General features: G+C 39.8%; 1 protein-coding gene across 1 annotated transcript in view; it reads left to right on the forward strand.

The window, feature by feature from the left end:
• IQCA1 (IQ motif containing with AAA domain 1) overlaps nucleotides 1-22,436 on the forward strand; it is a 108,202-nt gene that overhangs the window by 51,311 nt on the left and 34,455 nt on the right. Inside the window, exons 7-11 of the mRNA XM_062578813.1 lie at nucleotides 2,470-2,554; nucleotides 10,480-10,608; nucleotides 15,269-15,344; nucleotides 21,512-21,618; nucleotides 21,820-21,915. Of these exons, the coding sequence (XP_062434797.1) occupies nucleotides 2,470-2,554; nucleotides 10,480-10,608; nucleotides 15,269-15,344; nucleotides 21,512-21,618; nucleotides 21,820-21,915 (493 nt within the window). The remainder of the gene's footprint in view (nucleotides 1-2,469; nucleotides 2,555-10,479; nucleotides 10,609-15,268; nucleotides 15,345-21,511; nucleotides 21,619-21,819; nucleotides 21,916-22,436) is intronic.

Raw genomic sequence — 22,436 nt, forward strand, 5'->3', positions numbered from 1 at the left:
ATGGAGACAGAAAATTGAGATTATGTTCAAAATCGACTTTTTACCTGGAAGATCAATAGCAGAATTTTCCTATACAGATTTATAACCCAAATAAGCCCCTGGCTTAACCTCTAAACTCAGAGGGAGAATTTAGCTGTAAGAGTCATGTGTACTCCCCATGCATTACAAGATTGAAGCTGTAGCTATTTAAACCTGGAACAGAAAGAGGAAAACCCACAAGGAATTGGATAGTGGAACTAGACTTCAGAATAATGCTCCATGACCACTGGACAGCGATTGATATACTAGGCAACAGTAAACATGAAAGGAGGAAGTCCAGAAAAAAATAACAAATGTCCCCACAGAATTAGCATGACCGAAATGCTTGGTAGCCATCTGCTCACAGGTCACCAATGACCATAGGAACTGACATTCTCCATTGCCTTCAACCAAAAGACCTGGCCTCCAGACAGCTGACTAGTTAGTAAATGGGCTGACATTTTTTACACAGCTAGGGGGAAAGCTTGACATTACTTTCTGTTCACCTCAAATTATTTTGCAGTATAAATAGTTGCTGTAGCTGCTACAAAAAGGTGAGGTGCCCCATATCATCCCAAAGAGCTGCATTAACTAAGCAGAAGAAAAGCACACAGAAAATATGGATCCTAAACAAACTGAAACCGAGTTCCAACTTTGTGACTTCGATAGTGAATTTCCACAGCATTTGGACATACACTCAGCATACATTTCCAAAGGGCAAATTTTTCCATCTCCTAGAGCAGTAACAGCTTTAAAATAAAAGCTAACATAAACACCAAATCTATCACTAAAAAATATTAAAAGTTGGCACTGATATAACATTGAAGTAGACTCCAAACTGATTCTTTATCCATAGCAAATATTGTCTTTCATGCCTCCCAGCTAGCATTAATAAAGTAGCCACAGTCTTAATACCAGATTGAGAATTTTGTTGTTGTAAACCCAACTTGTAGCATATTTACAATACAACGTTGCATTTAATACTAAACTAAACTATCTTTCTGGCTGTTCATGAAAATGAAATGTGGCCTAGAATGAGATAAATTAGATGATCCAGGTTCTTGAGCCCAAAAGCCCATTCTTGCTAGATTTGAAAAAATAAACCCACAACAACATCCCTTTGTCCATGCAGGCTGGTTTCCGGGAATGCAACAAGCAAAACATATCTGTTTGCATATAGAAGTTGTAATTGTTGAACATGCAACTTAGAGTGCCTACAATAACAGACAAATGTTTGTTTATTCTTTTGTAATTGGTATTACGTTAATACTAGAGTTGGGGATCCAAGCCATAGACACAATACTCTAGAAGCATAACACATCTTCTGTTCCAAGGATCTCAGTTTAAAAATTTTTAAACTGCTTAACAGTTTACTAGTTTACTAACAGTTAGAGTTCACTGCTTAACAGTAGACTAGGAAAGTCCCTAAAGGTACTACTTGTTTTCAAAAACAAAGTAATTTTTTTTAATATGAATTATGCTAACCTTTCTGAGTTTTCTTCTTCTCAGGGGAAATTGCATTTCATTTAGAGGAAATATTACCCTTTTATTTGAAAGCAGCAAAAGCATTTTTCTGTAGTGTCAAAATTTTTTTGGAAGAGAAAATCTTACTGAAATAATTAGAAAAACAGAAAATCAAACTGATATAATCAAAAAAAAAAAGCTACAGAAGTGAAAGTAGTAAGAGATTCTTATCAAGGTAATTGAGCTGTAACTATTTTTATTTTTTAATCTCTCCCTGAAAGGTCTGGAAACAGTGTTATCCCCATGTTCCACAATATCTTACCACAAAGTCATTCGTTACACCCTCCTCAGCTTCCATCACCACCCAATTTTCCAAGTTGTCGCAATATTAGAAGGTGGAGATCCTCCCACAAAAATGCACCTGGAGTTTGTAGATCAAAAACAGATTTGAACTGAATAATTCAAAAAAAAAGTTGGATGGTGAAAGCAGAGATATAAACGAGCACTTTAACCCAAAACTCTAGGCTGTGAAGCAGCCCACAGTCCTACACCTCAGCTGCTAGTTCAGTTACCATGGCAGTAACCTCTGGTAGATGGACAGGGCAGGCAGCTGAGAGCAAAAACCTCAAGATTTATGAGATTCAGCAGAGCTTGTGTCAATGACCAAGCTCCTTCTAACTTCATCAGGACTAGAGTTTCAATGTGCAGTGGCTCCACACACCTCTTCCCAAGTGATTCAAGCTTCCCCTAAGAACATTCAATGTTTGATGGACCAGATGACAAGAGATCTGGGTTGTTAACTGTTTTATTGAATTTACTGGTCCAAAAGAACACCCACAATAATGAAAAAAACACTGTCTTAGGGGATGGCTTTCTCCATTTTTAAATAGGAGGCAAGGGTATGCTCCGTTACCATCTAACACCTTTGTCAATTCAATGAAAAATTTTGGATTTTAATTCTTTATCCATCATTTGTTTCTTTTATAGGCATATCGTTGGCAAGTTTTCTGACTATCCTACTGAAGAAGCAGGAGGTTCAACAGCCACTTTTTCTCAAAAAACCCCAGAGCAGGTACTGTCATTCTTTAATACAAAAGGCTAATGAGATTGGAGAAAATAGCCACAAAACATGTGTGTTTAAGTACCAATTATTTATAACAACGGCTCTCCGCACTCCAGGAAAGTTGTGGTTAAAGAGCTTTTTGCTGAGACTGAAAGGACTATCTTCTTTTGAGGTAAACCACAAAACTTTACTTTCATTGCTTATATACCAGAATTTGTTCCTTGTTCAGAACATGCAGCCACCTAGTCACAGCTGAAGATGCTCAGGCATTACAGACTAATAAGTGTCTGCAACAGAGCTAACAGCAAAGGGCTCACTACAAAATCCGCACAGACTGGTGCTAGCTACTGGTGGAAATGCATATTAAACAGTTTAACCCTAAAGAACCTTGGTTCAAACATGCAAAGCAACGAAGTTTGCTTAACCTCATAGGATGAAATTGGTTCCAGTGTGTTTGCATTCAGTATCAGCACAGCATACCAATAATTAGATTAGTTAAACCAGAAAAGCGTTACTTAGGTAGGTGGGCCTAAGCCTTGATTTACTGCCAAGGACCCATTAAGCAAGTCTGAACGAGGGGCAAGTTCAAGTGAAGGAAGCACCTTAGTTTATCTTGCATCTTTTTACAGTGATCTCAGTTGTTTTTCTTGGTAAAAACTCTGTTCTGGTTTCTCAAGCTAATAAAAAAAGCTGATAATCTCTTTCTCTGATCATCTGAGTGTCACACAGAGAATGTGATTAAGGCCAGTTGGAGCAGTAAAGGCAGCAGTTGGCACTCAGAGCCATTTCCGCCTTCTACGATGATTTTAGCAGGATGATGAGTCTGCTGATGGAAACAGAACAGGAAGCCCTGCACACAGGAGCAGAATTTGGCCCCCGAGTGAACCAGGCATGGTGGCTACTATTGGGCTAGGAAAACTGACCTCTGTGGTCCTTATAATAAAATCCCCCTGTTGAGACAGAGTGTTGTATTCATTAGCTGCTTGCAACTGATGATCTAATACAAGTATAATAAAACAGTATTTTGGATTCACTCCTTCCCAGAATCACAGGGAAGAGCCTGGGGCATTCCAGCAGGATGTATGTGGTTTGGGGAGATGTAAATACAGACTAGCCCAGCATAAAGCACAGTACTCTAATCATTAGCTACTCAGCTTAGAAAAATACACAAGGAAGCTACTACAAATAGCTCTCCGTGCCTCACGTAACTGAACTCAGTGTATGCTCCAGCTTTTAGTCTGGTTCAGTGTACACTAAGGTCAACCCTGCAAGTCTCTGCGTCTAAGTTGCTCTGTTGTTCAGTCCCAGACAGAGTGAAGGAGATCAGTCCGTTAAGTTTTCAGCCTTTAAAACAGAAACACATGCCAAAGTCAAGAGGGCTTTGTTGGCCGTTTTAGGCAGCAGGGGAGCCACCCAGTAGGTATGGCTTATTACTGAAGAAGGCTTTGGGGGACATGATGCTAATTAGACCTGCCAACAACACGAATAAACAATTCGAAAAGGAATTGTGATGGGAAGTTTTACCAAGGAAAACTGGATGTGGTGGTAGATTCTGGAGAAATATTTTCCCTGTCCTAAATCCAGCTTTGAATTCCCGCCTTCAGCTATTTCTCTGCCTTTCCTGAGCATCTGCTTTCTCTTTGCATAAAAAATAAAGGAAGTCTAAAGCCTAGAGAGATTGTTTTACTGCCTATTCTGCCCTGCATAAAAGAAAAATACCTAGAAGAATAAAATACACCTACTTTCTCAGCAAATTTTCATTGGAAATCATCTGATTCCAAGGAGTTCTCTGAACCCCTTTGTTTCTTTCTGTTGAAGAAGTGTAACAGAGCAGAATGCTTTTCACATACTTTTAACAGATACTCAGAAAGAGGATAGCAAAAAAAGAAGTTCAGTATGTTCATGATTGTACCTGAATGTCGGACAAGTAAAATATTTTTTGTTCATCCGAGTCAGCCTGGATATTAAAAATCCCAAATGTGACTGGTTTTGCTCTACTCTGGTCTACTGGGCAACATAGTAAATGAAATCCTGGCCCCGTGAAATTAATGGGAGTTTTGCCCTTGACTTCGGGGGAGACTAGATGTCACCCCTTGTATATATTACCTTCTGTGAATGGGTTGGTTACTCTCAAGTTAAACTCCATGAAAAATCAGAACAGAACTGTATTTTAAAAGTGAGCATTTTATAAGACTTAGGTAAAGACACTTTGGGGAAAATAAAATACAAATTAATCACTTCACGAACCATTGCTGCATTATTATCCATTCTATATTTCTTTATCCTTTGACAACTCTGACCTTACTTGACTTTGTAATGCAGCTGGCCTTCTGCACAAACTGCTTTCATGACATTTTACAAATAGTTTTCGAAAAGGTATGCCAAAGAGATTCTGATGCGAAGTACTTGGCTATTTAATTGGCAAAATACATACTGTCTCTTGACTGACCAGAAGCTTTTCTTCTCTACAAACTCTTCAAGAGAACTTTAAGATTTTCTGAGAAATCAGTGTAATCTCACTGCATCTGTTCCAGATGTCTATCCCTAATGGCTTTTTATGTTTTCCTCCAAAGATAATAATCAGATGCGACAATCTTTGGCTTTGCCTTTATATTGCTGCCAGCAAAATTATGATCTGTTTCTGTAGTTCATTAAGCCTCATCTCCATGAAAATAAGCCAAGAGAGCTGCCATTTAACATTCACATCATTCCCCCTCTTTCCACCCACACCCTCATTTCCAATATTCGGTAGCGTATCAGAAAGAAGAGACATTTGCTTATTGAGATTTTGGTTGTACATTCCATTGCTGAGTGGAGGACAGACTCAGCTCCAGATTACTGTCAGCTCAATATCTGATCCAGCAGCAATAAGCAAAAAGGTTAAAAGAGTATATGGTTGTTGATGTGTGGACACATGCTCCTGATCTTCACTTGGCATTCTGTAAAACACTATACCACAGATTAGTATTCGTTATTACCATCAGCTAAAGATCCTTATGAATCCCAGGAATTGGTTTGATTGTGAATGGCAGTGCGAGAGATCCCCAGTAGTTACTTAATATTTAATATCCCCCACTATTTCCCATGTATACAGTAAAATGTTATTATGCAAGCAAGTACTGCACTATTCACCCTCCCCCCAAGGATTATGTTACTCACTTTGACCAAATAAATGCATCAGGAATAGCTTTAAAAAGTCAGAGACTTATTCAAAAGTCTCTGCGGAGCTGTACTATCTAGTATCCAGTATTCTGTAAATGCACCTTTATCCTGACAAGTAATATACCAACCATAAGATCTTTCAGTAAATGTATACAATTATGCTCAGCTATTTTTTTCCTGGTTTCCACTCTATTCTGGATACTTCTTAAAATAAATGAGACTGAATTTTCACATATGCTAATCACACAGTCCCATCAGTTGGAGCTGGGCACCTCAAAAACCTTACATTCTCATTATTTCAAGTTAACCACATAGAACAGTCCTTAGTGTCCTTTAGGCTACGCAGACAGATGTATTCACCTCCAGAGAACACTTCTTTGCAGCAGAGTCATTCAGCAAGCACACTCCTAGTTTAGAGACTCTCCACTGCCTCCTGAACTTGATGGCTTGTATCTGTTGGCTGAAATCAGTAGCCTAGATTGTATGCCTAAAGTTAGACAGTATCAACAACCCCTTTTTGCCTCTCCTACTCTTCTTCCCAAAAACCTACGTCAAAGCAAGCTAACAGATTTTTCATGAACATGTTTAAAAGCGACAAATATTTTGAAGTGTTTGCCAGACATGGAAATGCCAGACATGCATGGAAAATGGACAGAAGAGTGAGTGAATCTTACACTGATGGATTAAATTACATTTGGGCAACATCTGCCAAATGCAGAAAGACTAGAGCATGTACGAATCATTGACTGAAATGCATGGCAGACTATTAAAGCCAACTAAGATCCTGCAAAACTCCGTGAAGCTATGAAATCCCACCTATCATTTTCAATCCATTCCTGCAACAAAAAAGATCATTGGGATTATTTTTAATAGCTTAAGGTTTGCACACAGGGGCATATCTGAAAGTAAATAATATTTGGAAATGTCTTTCCAAGAGAAAAATATTAAAGCTATACAAATGGATTTACCTGCCTGATGGAGCAAATCCAGACCACTAGCCCTCAGCTAACTTGATGGGACAGAATCCCAAGCGAACCATAATTAATGAAAATGTCGTCATCTTCTCCGACTTGAAAAATAATATCACCTTCCAGAAATATTCAGCTTATATAAAGAGTTGTAATTAAGTGTCCTAAAGCTGGAGAGGGTGTGGGGAGAAGGAGCACGTTTACAGAATCTGCATACAATGTGCTAGGAACACAAATGGACCGTCCAGTGGTTAGTACATTACTCTAGGACATAAGAGTCCTAAATTCACTGCTTCTCATTTTCCAACATTTCTAAGGCTAATAAAGCCAAGAAGCCCTGTCAGCTCTTCTTACAAAGGAAGAGGAAGTGCTTATTCTCAAAAAAGATACTTCAAGTATCTGCTTGACCAAGTTTGCTAAGAACACAGTGTTTGAAGAATACAGAACATCAAGTTGGTCCTATTGGCGGCTGGGGGATGCTCAGATACTTGGCTTATACACCAGCATCAGCCATTTCCATCCATAGTCCTCACTTGCTTTTAGTGGCCTTACATTTCCTCCCAAAAAAGGGATTGCAGCAACTTAACTGCAAAAGTTTAGAAACACACAAACTAAAGTATGAATACAGAAGTCGTTTGATCTTCCATAAAAGCCAATTAGAAGAAAGTCTTTTCAGACTCAAAAGGAAAAGTTACTGGAGAAAAGTCGCCACTAGGTCTGCAGAACTCCTTCAGCAAGACCAGCAAGAAAAGCAGACTAAATGAATTCATCCACTCTTATCCTATGCACATTCTCTTCCCAACATTAGGAGTTTTCTAGATGCTTTCAGCATCATCTCAAAAAGAGGCAAGTTGCTAAAAGAAAGGGTAGTCTAGAATAATTTAGGAATAGAGCTACTTTTTTTTTCCCCCTGGGAAGTTTTCTTCAGGGGAAAAAGGGTACTATACTGGGGGTGAGTTGCATAAGATCTCAAACTAACCATTGCTTGTCCTTTCCTTTATTTCTCCTTCTTTTGTCAGATTCTTCAGGCATCTCCTCATAGCTGGAGGTGAAATTGTTCTGTGTGTAAGAGTGCAAACCATTCAAAGTTAGATGTGCAGCCCACTTCACACCACGTCCCAGTCCTCTGCAATTATAAAACTGTTTGGAGCAGAGGTGAAATAAAGCTGGAGAAGCTGCACTGAAGGAATATAGAAGAAAAAGGGTACCTGACAGGGAAAAAGAAAAATTATCTTTGTTCTATCATTCTGTTTTGGGAGACAAAGAGCCACTTCAGATAAGTCCACAAGCTGATGGCATTGCCAGCTACATGGCTTTGTTTCAGTTCAACAAAACTGCTTGGCATCTCAGCCTGCATAAGCATCACCAGAGAGTCCAGGAAGGAGACTGTAGAGGTTTTATTTGCATCTGCACAATTTCTAGCTGCAGTCACTCCATGCATGTTTTCAGACCCGGCTTCTTGTATCACTGTATCTTTCCCTCTCCCTCCAAAGCTGATGTGAGATTGCATCCCTATGGTGAGCGGGCATATGGACACCACAAAAATGAAAGATGTTAGGTTTACCTGCCTTTTGAGCTCATGCCTGTACTTAACTAATACTTAAGCCACCACACCTTCAGTAAGTATCGAGCAGGGTTGCCAAGTTTACACTGCCATACGTGAGCAATACTCAGTTTGCTCTGGACTTGCTTTACTTTCTAGCAGCCAGGCTGTCTCAGTGATAAGTCCTTCTGTAGGCAGCAGCTGGTCATAGCAGAACAACGCACTTCGCCTTCATCATCCTACAGGTGTTTATCAGTCTCACAGCTAATATCTCAATGTGGACATCATTTATCTCTGTTATCCATATTGAGTGATTAGTTCAAGACAGCACCCTAGCTCACACCGCACAGAAGTGGTTCTGAGAATAGGAAACAAACTTTTTTTCTGCCGCCTTACAAAAACTGATCAAAGCAAGACTGGAGGATATGGACAGTTCAGCAACTCAGTTCTGTTAGAACAGGTTTGTAAGAACAGGAAGTGTCTAACTCCCTTTTGTATCATTTTGTTTATCTGTACAAAAACACATAGCATGTCTTTCCAGTCTGGAGTCTGGATACACTTAAAATATTGCCAGTACAACTCAGAAGCACTGCCTAAAATTAAAACCTCTTGCAGATTTAATGCATACTTACAGGAATCCTGCTGGAAAAACCTGCTCCTGAGATGTTGCAAATGGTTGCAGTTACCGTGTGGTAGGCAGGCAGAGCAGAGGTTGGAGGCAGAGGTTACAAGACTGGATTTCTGGAAGGGTACTGGTGCTACAGTAAAGCATAAACTTTGCGTAGCTCTGTTGATTTTGGATACAACAGGCCTGCTGGGACACTAAAAACCTATTTTGAACTCTAGTCAATCTATTAATCTATCCAAGAGAATGAAATGCTTCACTGCTTATCACTGCAAGATATGACTGAATGGTGCTTGGGGTTTAAATTACCATATTTAATTAAACGTGAGATACTGAAATGCTTGGGGAAATCCGCTAATGAAATTTCGCTGACTGCAAAGTATAGCCCTTGTCATTGTCCCCCTCCTTCCACTCTCCAATCTTTTATGCATTAAAAGGCATTCTTTAGAAAACAAATATTTCTAATGAGACAAGAAACATTTGTCTTAACCTTGGAAACCTTCTATTTTCTACTCTTCTTTTTCACAGTACTGTCAGTATTAACGGTCCATTAATAAATTTCAGTGGCCACAGATTTTCTGTACTTACTAGTAGATGATCAAAGAATTTGTTTCTGGGACAGGAGAGCACAACGGAAGGTATCTGGAAACAAGAGAATGGTAGAAAAAGCAAGTTTCACCCTCTGCCTCTTTGCCAATAGTAAAACATAAATGGCCAAGAGCAAAACTAGTGGAAATTCATGTAGCTCCACCAATATCAGTTACTACAAGTTTGCAGGGATAAAAATACTAGGCTGTCTATGTATACCTCCACCCAATTTTTCTCATCTGCTGGAACAATTTCAGTTGTTAGCCAAATATTGAGATTAAATATGCTTCAGGCAGCCTCAAAATTCATCTCTCTGGAAAAAAATATATACATATATATATATACACACGCACGCACACATATATATATATATATCTGCCTTAAAAACACTGACACAAATTCATAGTCCAAGCCCAGGGCAGGGGGGAGTACTTTTAGTTGTATGTCATTAGGATGTTGCACTTGTTGCACTTCTGGGTGGTTTCAGGAATTGGTCTTACTGCATAAAAGCCCTGGCTGTTTGGGACAGAGAAACCACCTCTTTCCCAAAGATATATTGCCATAGTCAGCACCTCAGCTAGCACTCCCAAGTAGGAGTGCTGTCAGCATAACTGAACGGGCCTCTCCGTGAGGGCTCAGCTGCTCTGAAATTCTGTCCCCTCCCATGCCCTTGGTCTGCCAAAATCTAGATTTATCAGCTCTTGGGTACAACCCAAGGTCTTCTTTTCCACCCTCCTTTCATCTCAAAGACGGGTGAGGGTCAGGGCAGCTGCAAGAGGCCTTTGCTTGTGACCCAATTTGCTCGTGACCGCTATGCACCACAGGATGAGCCTTTGGAGTGACCCTTGTCATCATCACCGAAAAAGGAAAACCAGCGGTCGGTCAGTACATAGCCACAGACAGCCACCAACCAACATACTGGATATGGGAAAGCAGAAACTAAGAGCAAAAATATACCCTGGTTCATGACTCGTACAGCACATGTCTGTAACACACCTCGCATATGAAGACATTTGACCAGCCCTTCATGTTCCCTTCTGTCTTCCAGGTTGCTGTGGAACTGGCTGCGAAAGAAGAAGCTGCTTTACAGAAAAAGCCCCCAAAGGGGAAAAAAGAAAAAGAAGAAAAAGGGAAGGAAAAAAAGAAAGGAGAAAAGAAAGAGAAGGCGGAAAAGAAAGTTAAAGTAAGACTTCCTGCAGTTAAGAATGGTTCACAGTTTGTGAAATAGAGCCAAAGCCAAGCCAGGCATGGGCAGAGTATTAATTTACATTAGACTAGTTGCTAAGGCTTCAGGCCTGGGTTCAAAAATAAGAGCTGTCTAAGGCCAATTCCTCTCAGCCTTTCAAATGCCTTGATGGTCCTGGGGACCAAAGAGTTTTGAATTTTACATTTCTCACATTGGGAATGGAGTTTGCTTGGCAGCAATTCAGTGAGCTCCCTTGGGAAGAGCTGATACAGGTGGACAGAGGACTGGAGCCAGATGAGGGAGAAAAATACACTTTGCAGCTTTGACATCATTGCTAAGACATTGTGCACCTTGTGCATTTGCAGTTTTCAAAGCACTGGTGCTTTTTGTGCAGACAACAAAACAGCAACCAGCTCTCTAGCTGAGCATTTCTGCTTTTAGTGGAGGGTACAGGGAAGTTAGTCACTGCCACCTCTGCACACAAGTAGGAAACAAGAATGCTAGTCTTACTACTCATATCTGAGCTTGCTTGAATTTCAGGCTAATTAAGTACACTTTGCTAAAGGCCAACTGTTTATTTGGTACTACAAGCCAATATTTTGCAATCCTGTAAATAAGTTATGCCTTTTCCATTCAGATTCTTTGGGTAGGAACTCCCTTTTGCTTCAAGTCACCACTTAATGCTTTCAAATTATTACAGGGGCAACTTCAGAGGAAAACACCTGGCAAACAGCACAGCAGCCAGAGGGTTATGAGATAGTTCCACTGCAGCTTTCAAAAATAGGCTATGCAATGAAGAGTGTGGGCTTTTGCTGAAGCAGTAGCTGTTGTTTCCCATTTGCTTTATAAGATAAACAAAGTTGAAATAATTTTTTCCTAAGTGTCATTAATCTCTCACTGACAGGAGAAAGGGGAGTTCTCTGAGGCAAAGCCTAATTCTCACTGCAAATTTTATACAAGTCAAACTTTAAACTCTAACCCTAGAACATTCATATAACAAAAAAAAAAAAAAAAAAAAAAAAAAAAAAAAAGATGCTTTTCTCAGACAAGATCCATCAGCCTCTCTAATACGGATGCAGATATCAAAGCATTATCTTACAACTTGGGTAGTGTTTTCATCTGGCAAAGATGCTATGTGGATAGTGTGAAACCTTGCCTCCTTTGCAACAATCTCGAGTTTCTGGGGGTGTTCCATTCTTGTTTTGCTTCACCCCCTACACACACACCAGTTAAAGCTGTACATTAGGCTGAGGAAGCAGCATACAGAAACGTGCTTTCCAAGCACTGTTAGCCAACTAGAAGAGGTAGCGGCTGGTCCTACGCAAACAGAGAAACTGAAACTTTTTTTTTTCTTTAGTTCTGGTCATTAGCGAAGGCATCAGACTCCAAGCACTGGAAGGTGGATTGCAGGCACTGCCTCACTGTGGCTTCGCCAGCGGAGCTGAGCCCACCTCCGTGGGTCGCAGAAGAGCGTACGCTGCCTGCTGCCCTAAGCCCGGCAATACTGATACTGAGTCATCCCCAATACTTCTGGCAACGAGTCCTAGCACAGAGTTCAGCTCTGTGTGACCCTTTGTTACTGTGACCCCCTAAGCCTGCACAGGCACTGCAGAGCTCGGTGGGAAAGCTTAGATAAAAATGCATGCACAAAAGCATTTGCTTAGAAGAGCTTTTGAAATTACAGTCTTTAAAGAATATTGTCATTCACAGCTATAGAATCCTGTACTTTATCATAAGCTAGGTTCAAGTGGAAAGCGTTTACGAGGGCATCCTTTAACTTTCTAAAGCTTTTTCTTTATCCTCTATCCTTCCCTATGCAATTGGCCCAGAGCGAAGCCCTATGATGCCTCTAGCCTCACAGTATGGGCAATGGAAAAGGCTGCTCCAGACAGTTCAGTCTAAGTCAAAGCAAGAGGTTATTGTTCAGACACACTCAAAATACCAAATCCAACCTGAACTTCCAAAACTGGATGACAAACTCGCTCATCTGCTTAAAAACATGACTTTCAAAAAATGCATGTGATTCCTCATTGTTTTTCACCATTTTCTAGATAAGAACCGATACAATAAAAAAAAAAAAAAAAAAAAAAAAAGAATCTCTCCCAGTCACAGCCTCCGAATACATGGTGAAATAAAAACAATATAGCGCTCTGGGGCTGTATAACTTGATGTCATTCTTGTCTCTTCAGCCATCACGAGTCTTGTGAAGTAGAATTCTGAGCCACTATATCAGGTTCTCTATGGTTCATTGAGAAAGAACAAAGGGAACATTCTTTCCAAGGTTACGGCACTGAGAAGGGGGGGGGGAAAAGTGTGTCTAAGACCAGTTGAGTAGTGGTTGGAAAGGCTCTAACAGCAGGACTCTTATTAAAATAAGTATAGGCTATAAGTCATAGTGATGCAGTCAGGAAAAAAAAAATCTACCTTCAGTTCTTAAAGAAAACAAAAGTTTGATCCCAGAAGGAAATTTAAGTATTTCTGAAGCCTGATAGCAATCTTTAAAAACACATATTTGATATCAAAGTAATTTCATTTTCTTCTCCATAAGGTGTTGATCTGATTTCCCGTCGGGCACCTAAGAAGGAAAAAATTAACTTCAGCACCGTATGATCCCTCTTTCTAATGGCAGAGCATAAGTGAGACCAACCTGACCTGTTCTGCGCAGTAAGAACATGTCTAGCTCACAGGACACGAGCAAGGCAGCTCGATCCCTAGATTTCATCCAGCAGTGTTCAATAGCGAGGCACATTTTGCCTTAGTGAAACCCATCAGCAAAGTCTCCGTAACCCTAGTGCATAATGGAATCAGTTCAGAGCTTTCCCTGCTGTAGAATGAGAATTCCTTAGCACAGGTCAGATTTTGGAAAGGTTCAGAAACATATTCAAACCTTTATTTCCGTATCTGTGCTTCGAGTGAAGGATACATGGATGGTTCAATGTGTTTTAGCACAGTTAGCACAGAATAAGCATGGAATCAATCAGTTTGAATGTAGAAAAACACATCAGCTGACTTCAAAGGAAAAGAAGTTCTTTACTTTGGCTCTTGTGCTATTAATATAGGCAAGAGGGAATGGGGGCAGCATTCTGCAGCTGGTCTTTGGACACACAATGGTTTTGAACAAAATCAATGAACCCAACACAGCAATATTATTTGCATCAGAGTATAAAATCACTGAGCTAGTAATTAAAATGATTTTTTGGCTTATTTGCAACAATAAAAGAAATGTATGTGCCCTATGATGTTCAGAAGCTAAAATGAGTAATAATCCCATTTTTAGGCCTCTGCTTTTTTTTTTTTTTTTTTTTTTTTAATAATTAGCAAGTATCAGTCTCTCTTACAACAGTCTATTTTAAGCATTTTCTGAATGACTGATTTTCAGTGACATTACTGAAAAGTGTTAAAATCAATACAGCAGAGTTGGATTCTGCCTACTGCAACAGGCCTGAGAACAAATCACCACATCCCATACCCTGTGAAAACTGAGAATACATCAGAATAACTGTGAATTTGAGTTCCAGGTGTTGAATCCTCAAACACTTGCTCTACTTTTCAAAGGTCAAGAACCGTTTTGGTATTAACACACTCCTGAATCTTTCAAATGCATCTGTAGATCATGGGGTGGAAGAGAGAAATATTTAGGTTTGTACATCTTTATGACCAAACTTTAATTACTGTAATACCATTTTAATTAAAAATAGATATTTAATAATTCACATGACCTGGCTGCAGCTTTATCTGCTGGCAGCAGGCGCGCTATGGCACTCAATTACAAAGGCACATATAAAAAGGGGCTGGGAGGGGGCAGTTTTTTCAGAGAGTGTCCCTTACTGATAATCAGTGGTTTACAGACTGCACACTCATTAAAGCCTTAAATAACTTGTGTTATCTTGCATAAATCCACATCCACCTCCTCCCTAGTGATCTAATATTCCACTAATAACTATTACCTTACTAACTTTTAAGTGCTTATGATTGATGCAATACAAAAACTGAAAAAACTTGTCAGAAAATCATCATCAGAAATACTAGTTCAGCAAAATTAAGGTGCTTCAGGAACATGTCAATGTGCCAGTTACTTTAGACAGAAAAGTGTCAAAATATTTTGATGAAGTTGAAACAAAATACTTCGTTTCACAAAATACACCAAGATTATTTTTTCTGATTACAGATTTAAAAAAGAGGTTTCAACAGCTTGGAATTACCCACATGTTGGAATTACCCACACGTTGGGAATTCCTTTTCTCTCTCTTTCTTCCCCCCCCCCCCTTTTTTTTTTTCCTTCTCCTCTTTTTTGCACCACCCAGGCATAATAACTGACTGAAAAACTAGCCAAATAACTTCAACGATATTTTGGAAGTCTCCTACTTTTATTAAAGGTTCAATCAAGCATAAGTTTTTAATTCAACCTCAGAAGATTAACTGGTGAATTGATCCCCACTTCTCTCAAAGAAATAAAACTTTATTATAACCTGCTAGAAGAAATAACATGGTTTACTTAACATCTCAGTCTAGAGTGTGGTGAAACAACAGCTTCTTAATCCTCCAGATTTATAAAATGAAAAAAAAAATGAATTAAAATCTTGACATTTTTCAGACTTATGAAGTTTTTCCTTACTAAAACTCTAATTGTTTTTCTCACCCTCAAATCTAGGAAGAAGAAGAAGGCTGGAAAATGGCTCCCAGTAATTTCCTCTCAGTAATGGAGGAAGGAAGCAGTCAATACAAAGGTCAGTAGAAAGAGAGAACAATTACAGCTGGAACGCTCTTCCAACTCAGCTTGATCTAAATGCCATTCCTATAAAGTCAAAATACCCAGCTGCCCAAAGTACAAAACACTGCAGAAATAAGGACATTAGGTAAAGTGGTGTTTAGGAGTGGAGTCTCTCAGTACCTCACATCTTCCTAGAAAGTCTCTGCAAAATAATTGGGCTAACCATACAGGAAGGTGCAGCTCTCTATGGGTGAAAGTAGCCAAACTAAGACCAGAGCGCTTTCATGCACGTAACTTGAGCGTTCTTGTCATTTTTGTCACCTTCAGAAAATTCATTATGGCAAGTAATTCAGAAGCACTATACTGTAGATCAGGCTTCAGCCTCATGCTCCTGTAGTTCTTTATCCTGTCTTCCTCTTATTCATAGAAAATGTCCATTGAATTATTTGCATCTACACTGCAGCTGGTCCAAATATTTTTGATTACATGTTTTAGTAGAACGACCATCTTCTCAAACAAAGGCGGCATGGGAAATGCTGCTGGACTCTGAACATACTTGCCTCATACAAAGTATATGCAACTTAACAGATTTAACTCGGGCTTTTGTAGCAAGGAGGTTGGTTGATTTTTCACTCTGAACAATAAAAAAGCAAGTTTTATTCGATCAAAGTATTTTTATTAAAGGATATTTTGGTCTTTCCATTATCTCTTCTATCCCCTCTTTCATACCTTTGTATCCATCTCCTAACCACTTATCTTCAACATGTGCCCTATATACACAAATGAGGTAGCAATTACCTGTGTTGGGCATGGAAGTGAGCACAGAAGTCATGTGCTCACCTAAAATGGAGACCCTGACCCATGAACTAGAGGTGAACAGCATGACAGGCCTCCAAGGCTCAGACAAGCACAAATTAATGTTTTCAGTCTCAAAGTGCGTCTGATCAAAGCTTCCAAAACTTCTTTTTCCATATTATTTCATGACCATTTTATTCTCAAGGAATTATTTTTCAAAACATCTTTTCTTCTCTCCACTCTGCAGAGTTACTAGCTTGCTAAAATTCCTCATCTGAAAATCTCCGTTATTCCCTTCTGCTAAGAAATCACTGACATCAAGTTTTCTTCCTGGTTTGGATTGGCTGGGGGGAAAGAAGTTCACAACTGACTTTCCAAATTTACGTCAGCACAGTTTTGCCTGACCTCTACCTTCCAACAAGCAAGTTTTTCTTGTACATTATAACTCATAGAGGAGCTGTGTAGTCAAAGTGGAATTCTTAGTCTTGAATGCTACATCAAAACCCTGCTGAATTCAGCAAGAGTCCTACGTAAGGAAGGAAGTATAGGCGACACTGATCCTTAACTTGCCAAGAATACCCATGTTTTTCCATATGCTCAGGACCAATTTGCAGCTTGCCACTGACAACCAGTAGTAGCAAGACCAGTATTTCCCTTCCAGCGTATCCCAGGCAAAATGAAGATTCCCAGAGGAGCAATGTAGGGAGGTCCCATATTCTGCAGAGTAGCAGCAAGAAGGCAGAATGGTTTTACATTGCTACATAGGCTCAGTAATAAAAAATACTCTGCTAACAAATAAGCTAAGTAGCAACTGTGCTTTGCAGCTCTCCTCAGTTCATTATGGATCCTCTGCTGAGACTGCGCAGGATCTAAGTCTCCAGTACCATGCTGAACTGTGAACTCAGAAGCTCTTCAAGCAGATCACTCTCATGCAGGCTGTGGGAAACATGTTTGTCCCTAGCCTCACATGGGGCTTTAAACAGTGCTTCCCAACATGGGCATGGATGTGAGCAAATAGAAGCACTCTAGATGTTGATGGGTTGAGTAACGGAGATGCCTAAATTTCACAGCTAGCTCAGGTAATAAAAAGTTAGAAAAGTTATGAAAGGATAGGGGACATTTCTTACCCAACCTGTAACTGAATGCTACAGTTTATATACTGCCACCCCTAACAAGATGCATCCTTTGAGGTCCGCAAGCATGTAATGGAGGATTGCTCAGACTGACTAACTTCAGTCATGAAGTTAAGGGCTGAATTGGGGCTTTTGGCATTCCTGTACACAGGAATGTCCCACAAAGCCAGGGACAATTCGGGATAATGCACTAACTGTCTGTGGAGCCTAGGTTCCTGTCTCAGCCTCCTGAATGAGATCCCTAAAGCCAGTCAGTGTGAATACCTCTCTTTATTGTGTACTGACAGCACTTGCAGGAACAATACACTTGATATGTCAGGCATGGGCAGAAGCCTTTGGTGGTAGACAGACTCCAGCTCAGCAGTGGTGCTCATCTCCAGCCCATCCTACAAGAGCTGACAGCTGTACCCACAGCTCCAAAGACAGACAGAAGGAAGCATTTTCTGCCCAGAGCACAACCAGAAATCCTCAGAGTTCAAACTGCTCCTCTTGCAAGCTTCAAAGAGTAGCTAGTTGTCTTAAGCACAGTAAGTCTAGTAGTTCAGTTAAGCGTCACAGTTTTATTTTTTCCTCCTGATCGCCCAAGTCTATTTGACCTATATTTATCTTTAGTAAGCAGCTATTAATTCCTCCAAGCAACAGAGTGCCCTACTCTCATTCACCATCACTCTGTGCTTTTTTTTATTGCAGGACAGTGCCTAACCACACGATCACCACCAGCCACTTATCACAATTCTACCTGGTGGCTGTTCAGGACAATTTTACTCTTCATCTGGCCATGGATAAGGTTCAGTTTTTCAAAGCACCAGGGAACCTAGAACAACTTCTAATCAAAGTTTAAGGAATTTCTTGTACGTTAAATGTTAGTCTGCTTTTATTTCTGTAACAGAATTGCTTAGAAAAAGAGGGGCTTTGTTGTTGTTTTGTTTTTGCACTGGGAGCTTTTCTATTCTTATGTAAAAATAGCCCAATTTTTGTCACAGTTTGCAGAGGAGTTCACATTCAGTACTGCATAAATCTAAGAAAGCTGTGAGATTAAGGAGCTTATTATGAAAAATTTCTATCAAGTACCTACACTAGAAGCAGGTACAGGCCCTTATGAGTGTTACTAAAATCTGCCTGTCAAATAGCTGTCAAAAAAACAAACAGTTTGGTTTGGGGAACCCCACTCCTCCAATTCTTCAGTAAATCTTCCCATGCCCCCAAACCACTTGCTTTACTCTTAGATTACTTAAACCTTTTCAGAGATGCAGGTCAGTTTTTACAAAGGTCTAAACATTTTAGTTAGAGACTTTTCACCCTAAAGTATCTTTTTCCTCCACCAAGCTAAAACTAACTAAACTTAGCTGGAACTCATGAAGACTTTTGGTCTCCCTAAACTGTATTTGGCAGTTTTACTAGTTGCTAAACTACATTTGCCAAGCCCTAAAACACTCATTTTATATACTGTTGTTGGAAAGACACAGTCTCTGTGCAGGCCACATCAGCCTTTTACAAAGCAATAGCAGGAGTTTATGTGGAGCAAATGTAAGTAGTCTGAGTCATCACTTCACAGTCCTTGTGGTTTTTACCTTCACAAAACCCCTGTGAAGCAGCAAAGTGCTAGTTCTGTAACTCTCATTATACAGATGGCCAATTGACATTTATTACTTGCTCAGTGTTAGCAGATACTTGAGCTGGAACTCGAGTTCAACCCAGACTGTAAATTGCAGTAATATTGCGTGTTTTTATTTTGTATCAGAAGAGTCAAATGCTGTTGCCAGGAAGTTGAAAGCGGTCGTATTAAAAAAAACTTCAGGCTTCAGCTAAAGTTATTTCAATTATTAGTCATATGCTGCTCTCCGATATTCGGAGATATTGGGATTACCTACTGGTTTGCAGAGCAAAAACTAACGTGCCCCAGGAGCTGAGGCTTGCAGTCCCGTTAGCAGGCTGCACTGTCTTTTAGATTCTCAGCTAGAGAGAGGTACATGTATAAAATAGTCCAAAGATAATCAGGCACTATTTTAGAAGAGGTGATTTAAACTGCTCTATGCACACACACAAAAATAGTTCCCATAACTGGATGACCCCATCTGCAACAAAACACCAGGCTCTTTCGACCGGCCAGTGAAAGCATAACATCCTTAGCCTTCTGACCTTGCTTTAAAAATAACTTCGAAACATTTTGTTGATCTATGAAAGAACAACATAGCAGCTAACACCTATGAGTTATTGATCTGCCTTCTAAAATTAGAGACCTCTAACCTAGTGGCTAGTATAGCACTCAGAATACTTGTTGCCAGGTAATATCAAAGGCTTCGGGCTGAGTCGCTTGAGGACTATCTGTGGTTTGTCTGCAGTGGATATTAACCAGTAATCCATTTACAAAATGACAACAAACAATTGTGAAAAAAACAAAATAAAAATCTATGAATCCCTCTATGAAAAATAAATACCTAAAACCTAGGACTCCTGTGAAAACATAGCACTTGCAACCTGTTGACCCAGCCAGGAAAGCATTTAAAAATTCACATAATTCCCACATAATATCCCCTTTCCCCAAGGCTGAAATTCCAAAGTAGTAACCCTGGGGGAGGTACCTTCTAACGAGGGCAAATCAGCTTTCCCTCTTGAAATATTGTGTGGCATCTGTCATGCCATTTGATGACCCGAGAGTAATTTAAAGCAATTAATGTCTATACCTTTGAGTTTACTTCCTTATTACCAAAAATCCACTGTCCTCCTTCATCTCTACTACTTTTAGTTATGAAATTAAGACTACTCACCTGCAAAAACTATTCCCTATGTGTAAAACCACAAATACTCTGCACGTAATTGGACTCTGAAAAACTCCTAGAGGATGAAGATAGCAGCCAGTATTATATTAAGTGGACTAAAACTTGAATGATCTCCTATGGGTACTGTGAAAAATCTTTCTGAATTTATAGAGCCTTAGAAATGGCAGTGGGTACAGAAAGAATACCCTGTACAAAACAGATTCATAAAGGAGCCTATGTCTTAAAGTAGAAAGCTGTCATTTTAAATCATCTAGAAATTGAATTAGCACATACTGCTGGAGATTAGCTGTCATTATAGAGATACTATCGGGACTTGAAATGCAGAGAAATGAAAGGTAGGAATTGTCCTCTTCTAAATTAGCTCAAAAAATGTAGAAAGAGGAGAGGCGTTTCCATTGAAAAGGTACCTTTTGCTAATAGCAGAGAATTCAGAGCTTGCCAGACTTCACTTAGCTTTCTTTCTAAAGTGCAAATTATAGTCTGCCTCAGAAAAATAAAGAATTGAACCCTAGGATCATCAGATATTTTATCATAAACAGGATTTTTGATCATCAGCTTGCACCAGTTTGCTTTGTTCCTGGAGTTGGGTCTCCTTGTTATTCATCTTCTATATGTTCAATTCTAACAGATAAAGGTGCTATATCAGATGGGCCACGTGTTTTTTGGGAAAGACTCCACTGCCTCATCAAGCTCAAAACCCCCTGAATACCGTTAAAACTCAGCCTGGCCTTATATCACTGATGGGTTGGATACAGCTTTTTGCTCTGTCAGACTTGCTGTCCCCTTACATCCCGTTTCCATGTTCATTGCAGTCCTTTATGTATATCCCAGAGCTCCTGGCTCATATTTCAAGCTCATGTGAATTATGACAAAGACTAACTTCTTTTGCAAGGTTTAAATTCTTTAAATTCGCATTAGATAACTGAATAGGAGAGAAAAAGGAAAGCTTTGTATTTTAAGTTACACCTTCTTTTGGTCCCCAAGCTTGCTGTATGCCATCCAAGAGACATGCATGGAAAGCACTCTCTTCAGGACAGGAGCTATCTTTGCCACTTCTTCATGGCAGAGATTTAAGCACAATCCGGTCAAGCGGAGAGCGAAAGAATGCCAGCGCAGGGCACAATACAATTCAGCCAATTCTGTGCTGTCTACACTGGCAGGTGAACAACACTCCAGGCATTCAGCTTTACAGCCAGAAAATGACAATCTCAATATCCCATTATTATCCTCTTGAAATCCAATACCAATTTACAGCCTAAAGCAAAAAAAAGAGAAATGTTAACCTCAAGATTTACGGATCCTGGCACAACAGGGCTCTGAACTTGGTAAGGGGTCCCTAGAGCCTGCTACTTTCATGCAGCTAATATTTTAATAAAAGCTACCTACAACTACCTATTTTTTGCCTCCAGAAGCAGTTGGAGAAACCGATTGCTTCTGTAACTTTTCTCTCCTTTTTTCTTTCTTTTGGATAACAGTCGTTTGGAAGAACAGAGACGAGGGATGGAATTTCCCCCAGGAGCGTGACCCAGAGCTGATCAAAGAAGAGAAGCGGGAAGAAGTGGAGGAAGAGATCAGAGTGCAGGTGTGCTTACAATACTAAGAGGACACTAATAACATGCATTGACTGTATATTTCTCTGTGGTTGTAAGAACGGGCCCTGGCATAGACCTTACCTCCTTCCACAGTCTCTATTCTTTAATGCTTGTTTAGCTGAACATTTGTCTGAAGCCTGGTGGTAGAACAGAAGACTTGGAAAAAGATTCAGCTGTGTTTGTCTGGATAGGTTGACGAATTGATGCGACAGGAACTGAAGAATCTCAAACTGGTTGTGGACAAGGAGAAGAGCGATGAACAGAAAAAAGGGAAGAAAAGTGAAAAGGTGAGAGCAGCAAGTTGCAAGAACAAAGCAAAACTCAGTTCTTCTCTGCCCAGATGTACTGGAATCAGTAAAGCCTAGTATCTCAGATACTGGTAGCAAAATGTCTACCCTAAACATTTACTGAATCTGAAGTGAGAAGCATTTAAAACCTATTCATCTAAGAGTTTTCTCAGGGCCTTTTCTCTTAGCTCTTGTTAACTTTTGTAAGCATTGTTTAGGACAAGTTGAACTATTCTGAAGTTAAAACTTTAAAAGATAGATCAGATTTTCATGGGACTTCCAAACAAATAACAAGGAAACCCCAAACAGTCCCTCTCTCTCTGAAGGTGACTGGTTCAAATTAATAAAATCATCCAAGACAGACATGGATCTGGGTGCCAGTAAGTTTTCCCAGTTACTGACTGTTTGCCTTCTAAAGGAGGACTCCTTAACAAGCTTCAGATTTGTACACCAAAAATTCAGTTAACTGAGATGGTTAGTAACTTTTGGTACTCTTGGGGAGATCATTCATCTATAACAAC

Source organism: Rhea pennata, chromosome 6, assembly GCF_028389875.1.
Source record: "Rhea pennata isolate bPtePen1 chromosome 6, bPtePen1.pri, whole genome shotgun sequence".
Classification (NCBI taxonomy): domain Eukaryota; kingdom Metazoa; phylum Chordata; class Aves; order Rheiformes; family Rheidae; genus Rhea; species Rhea pennata.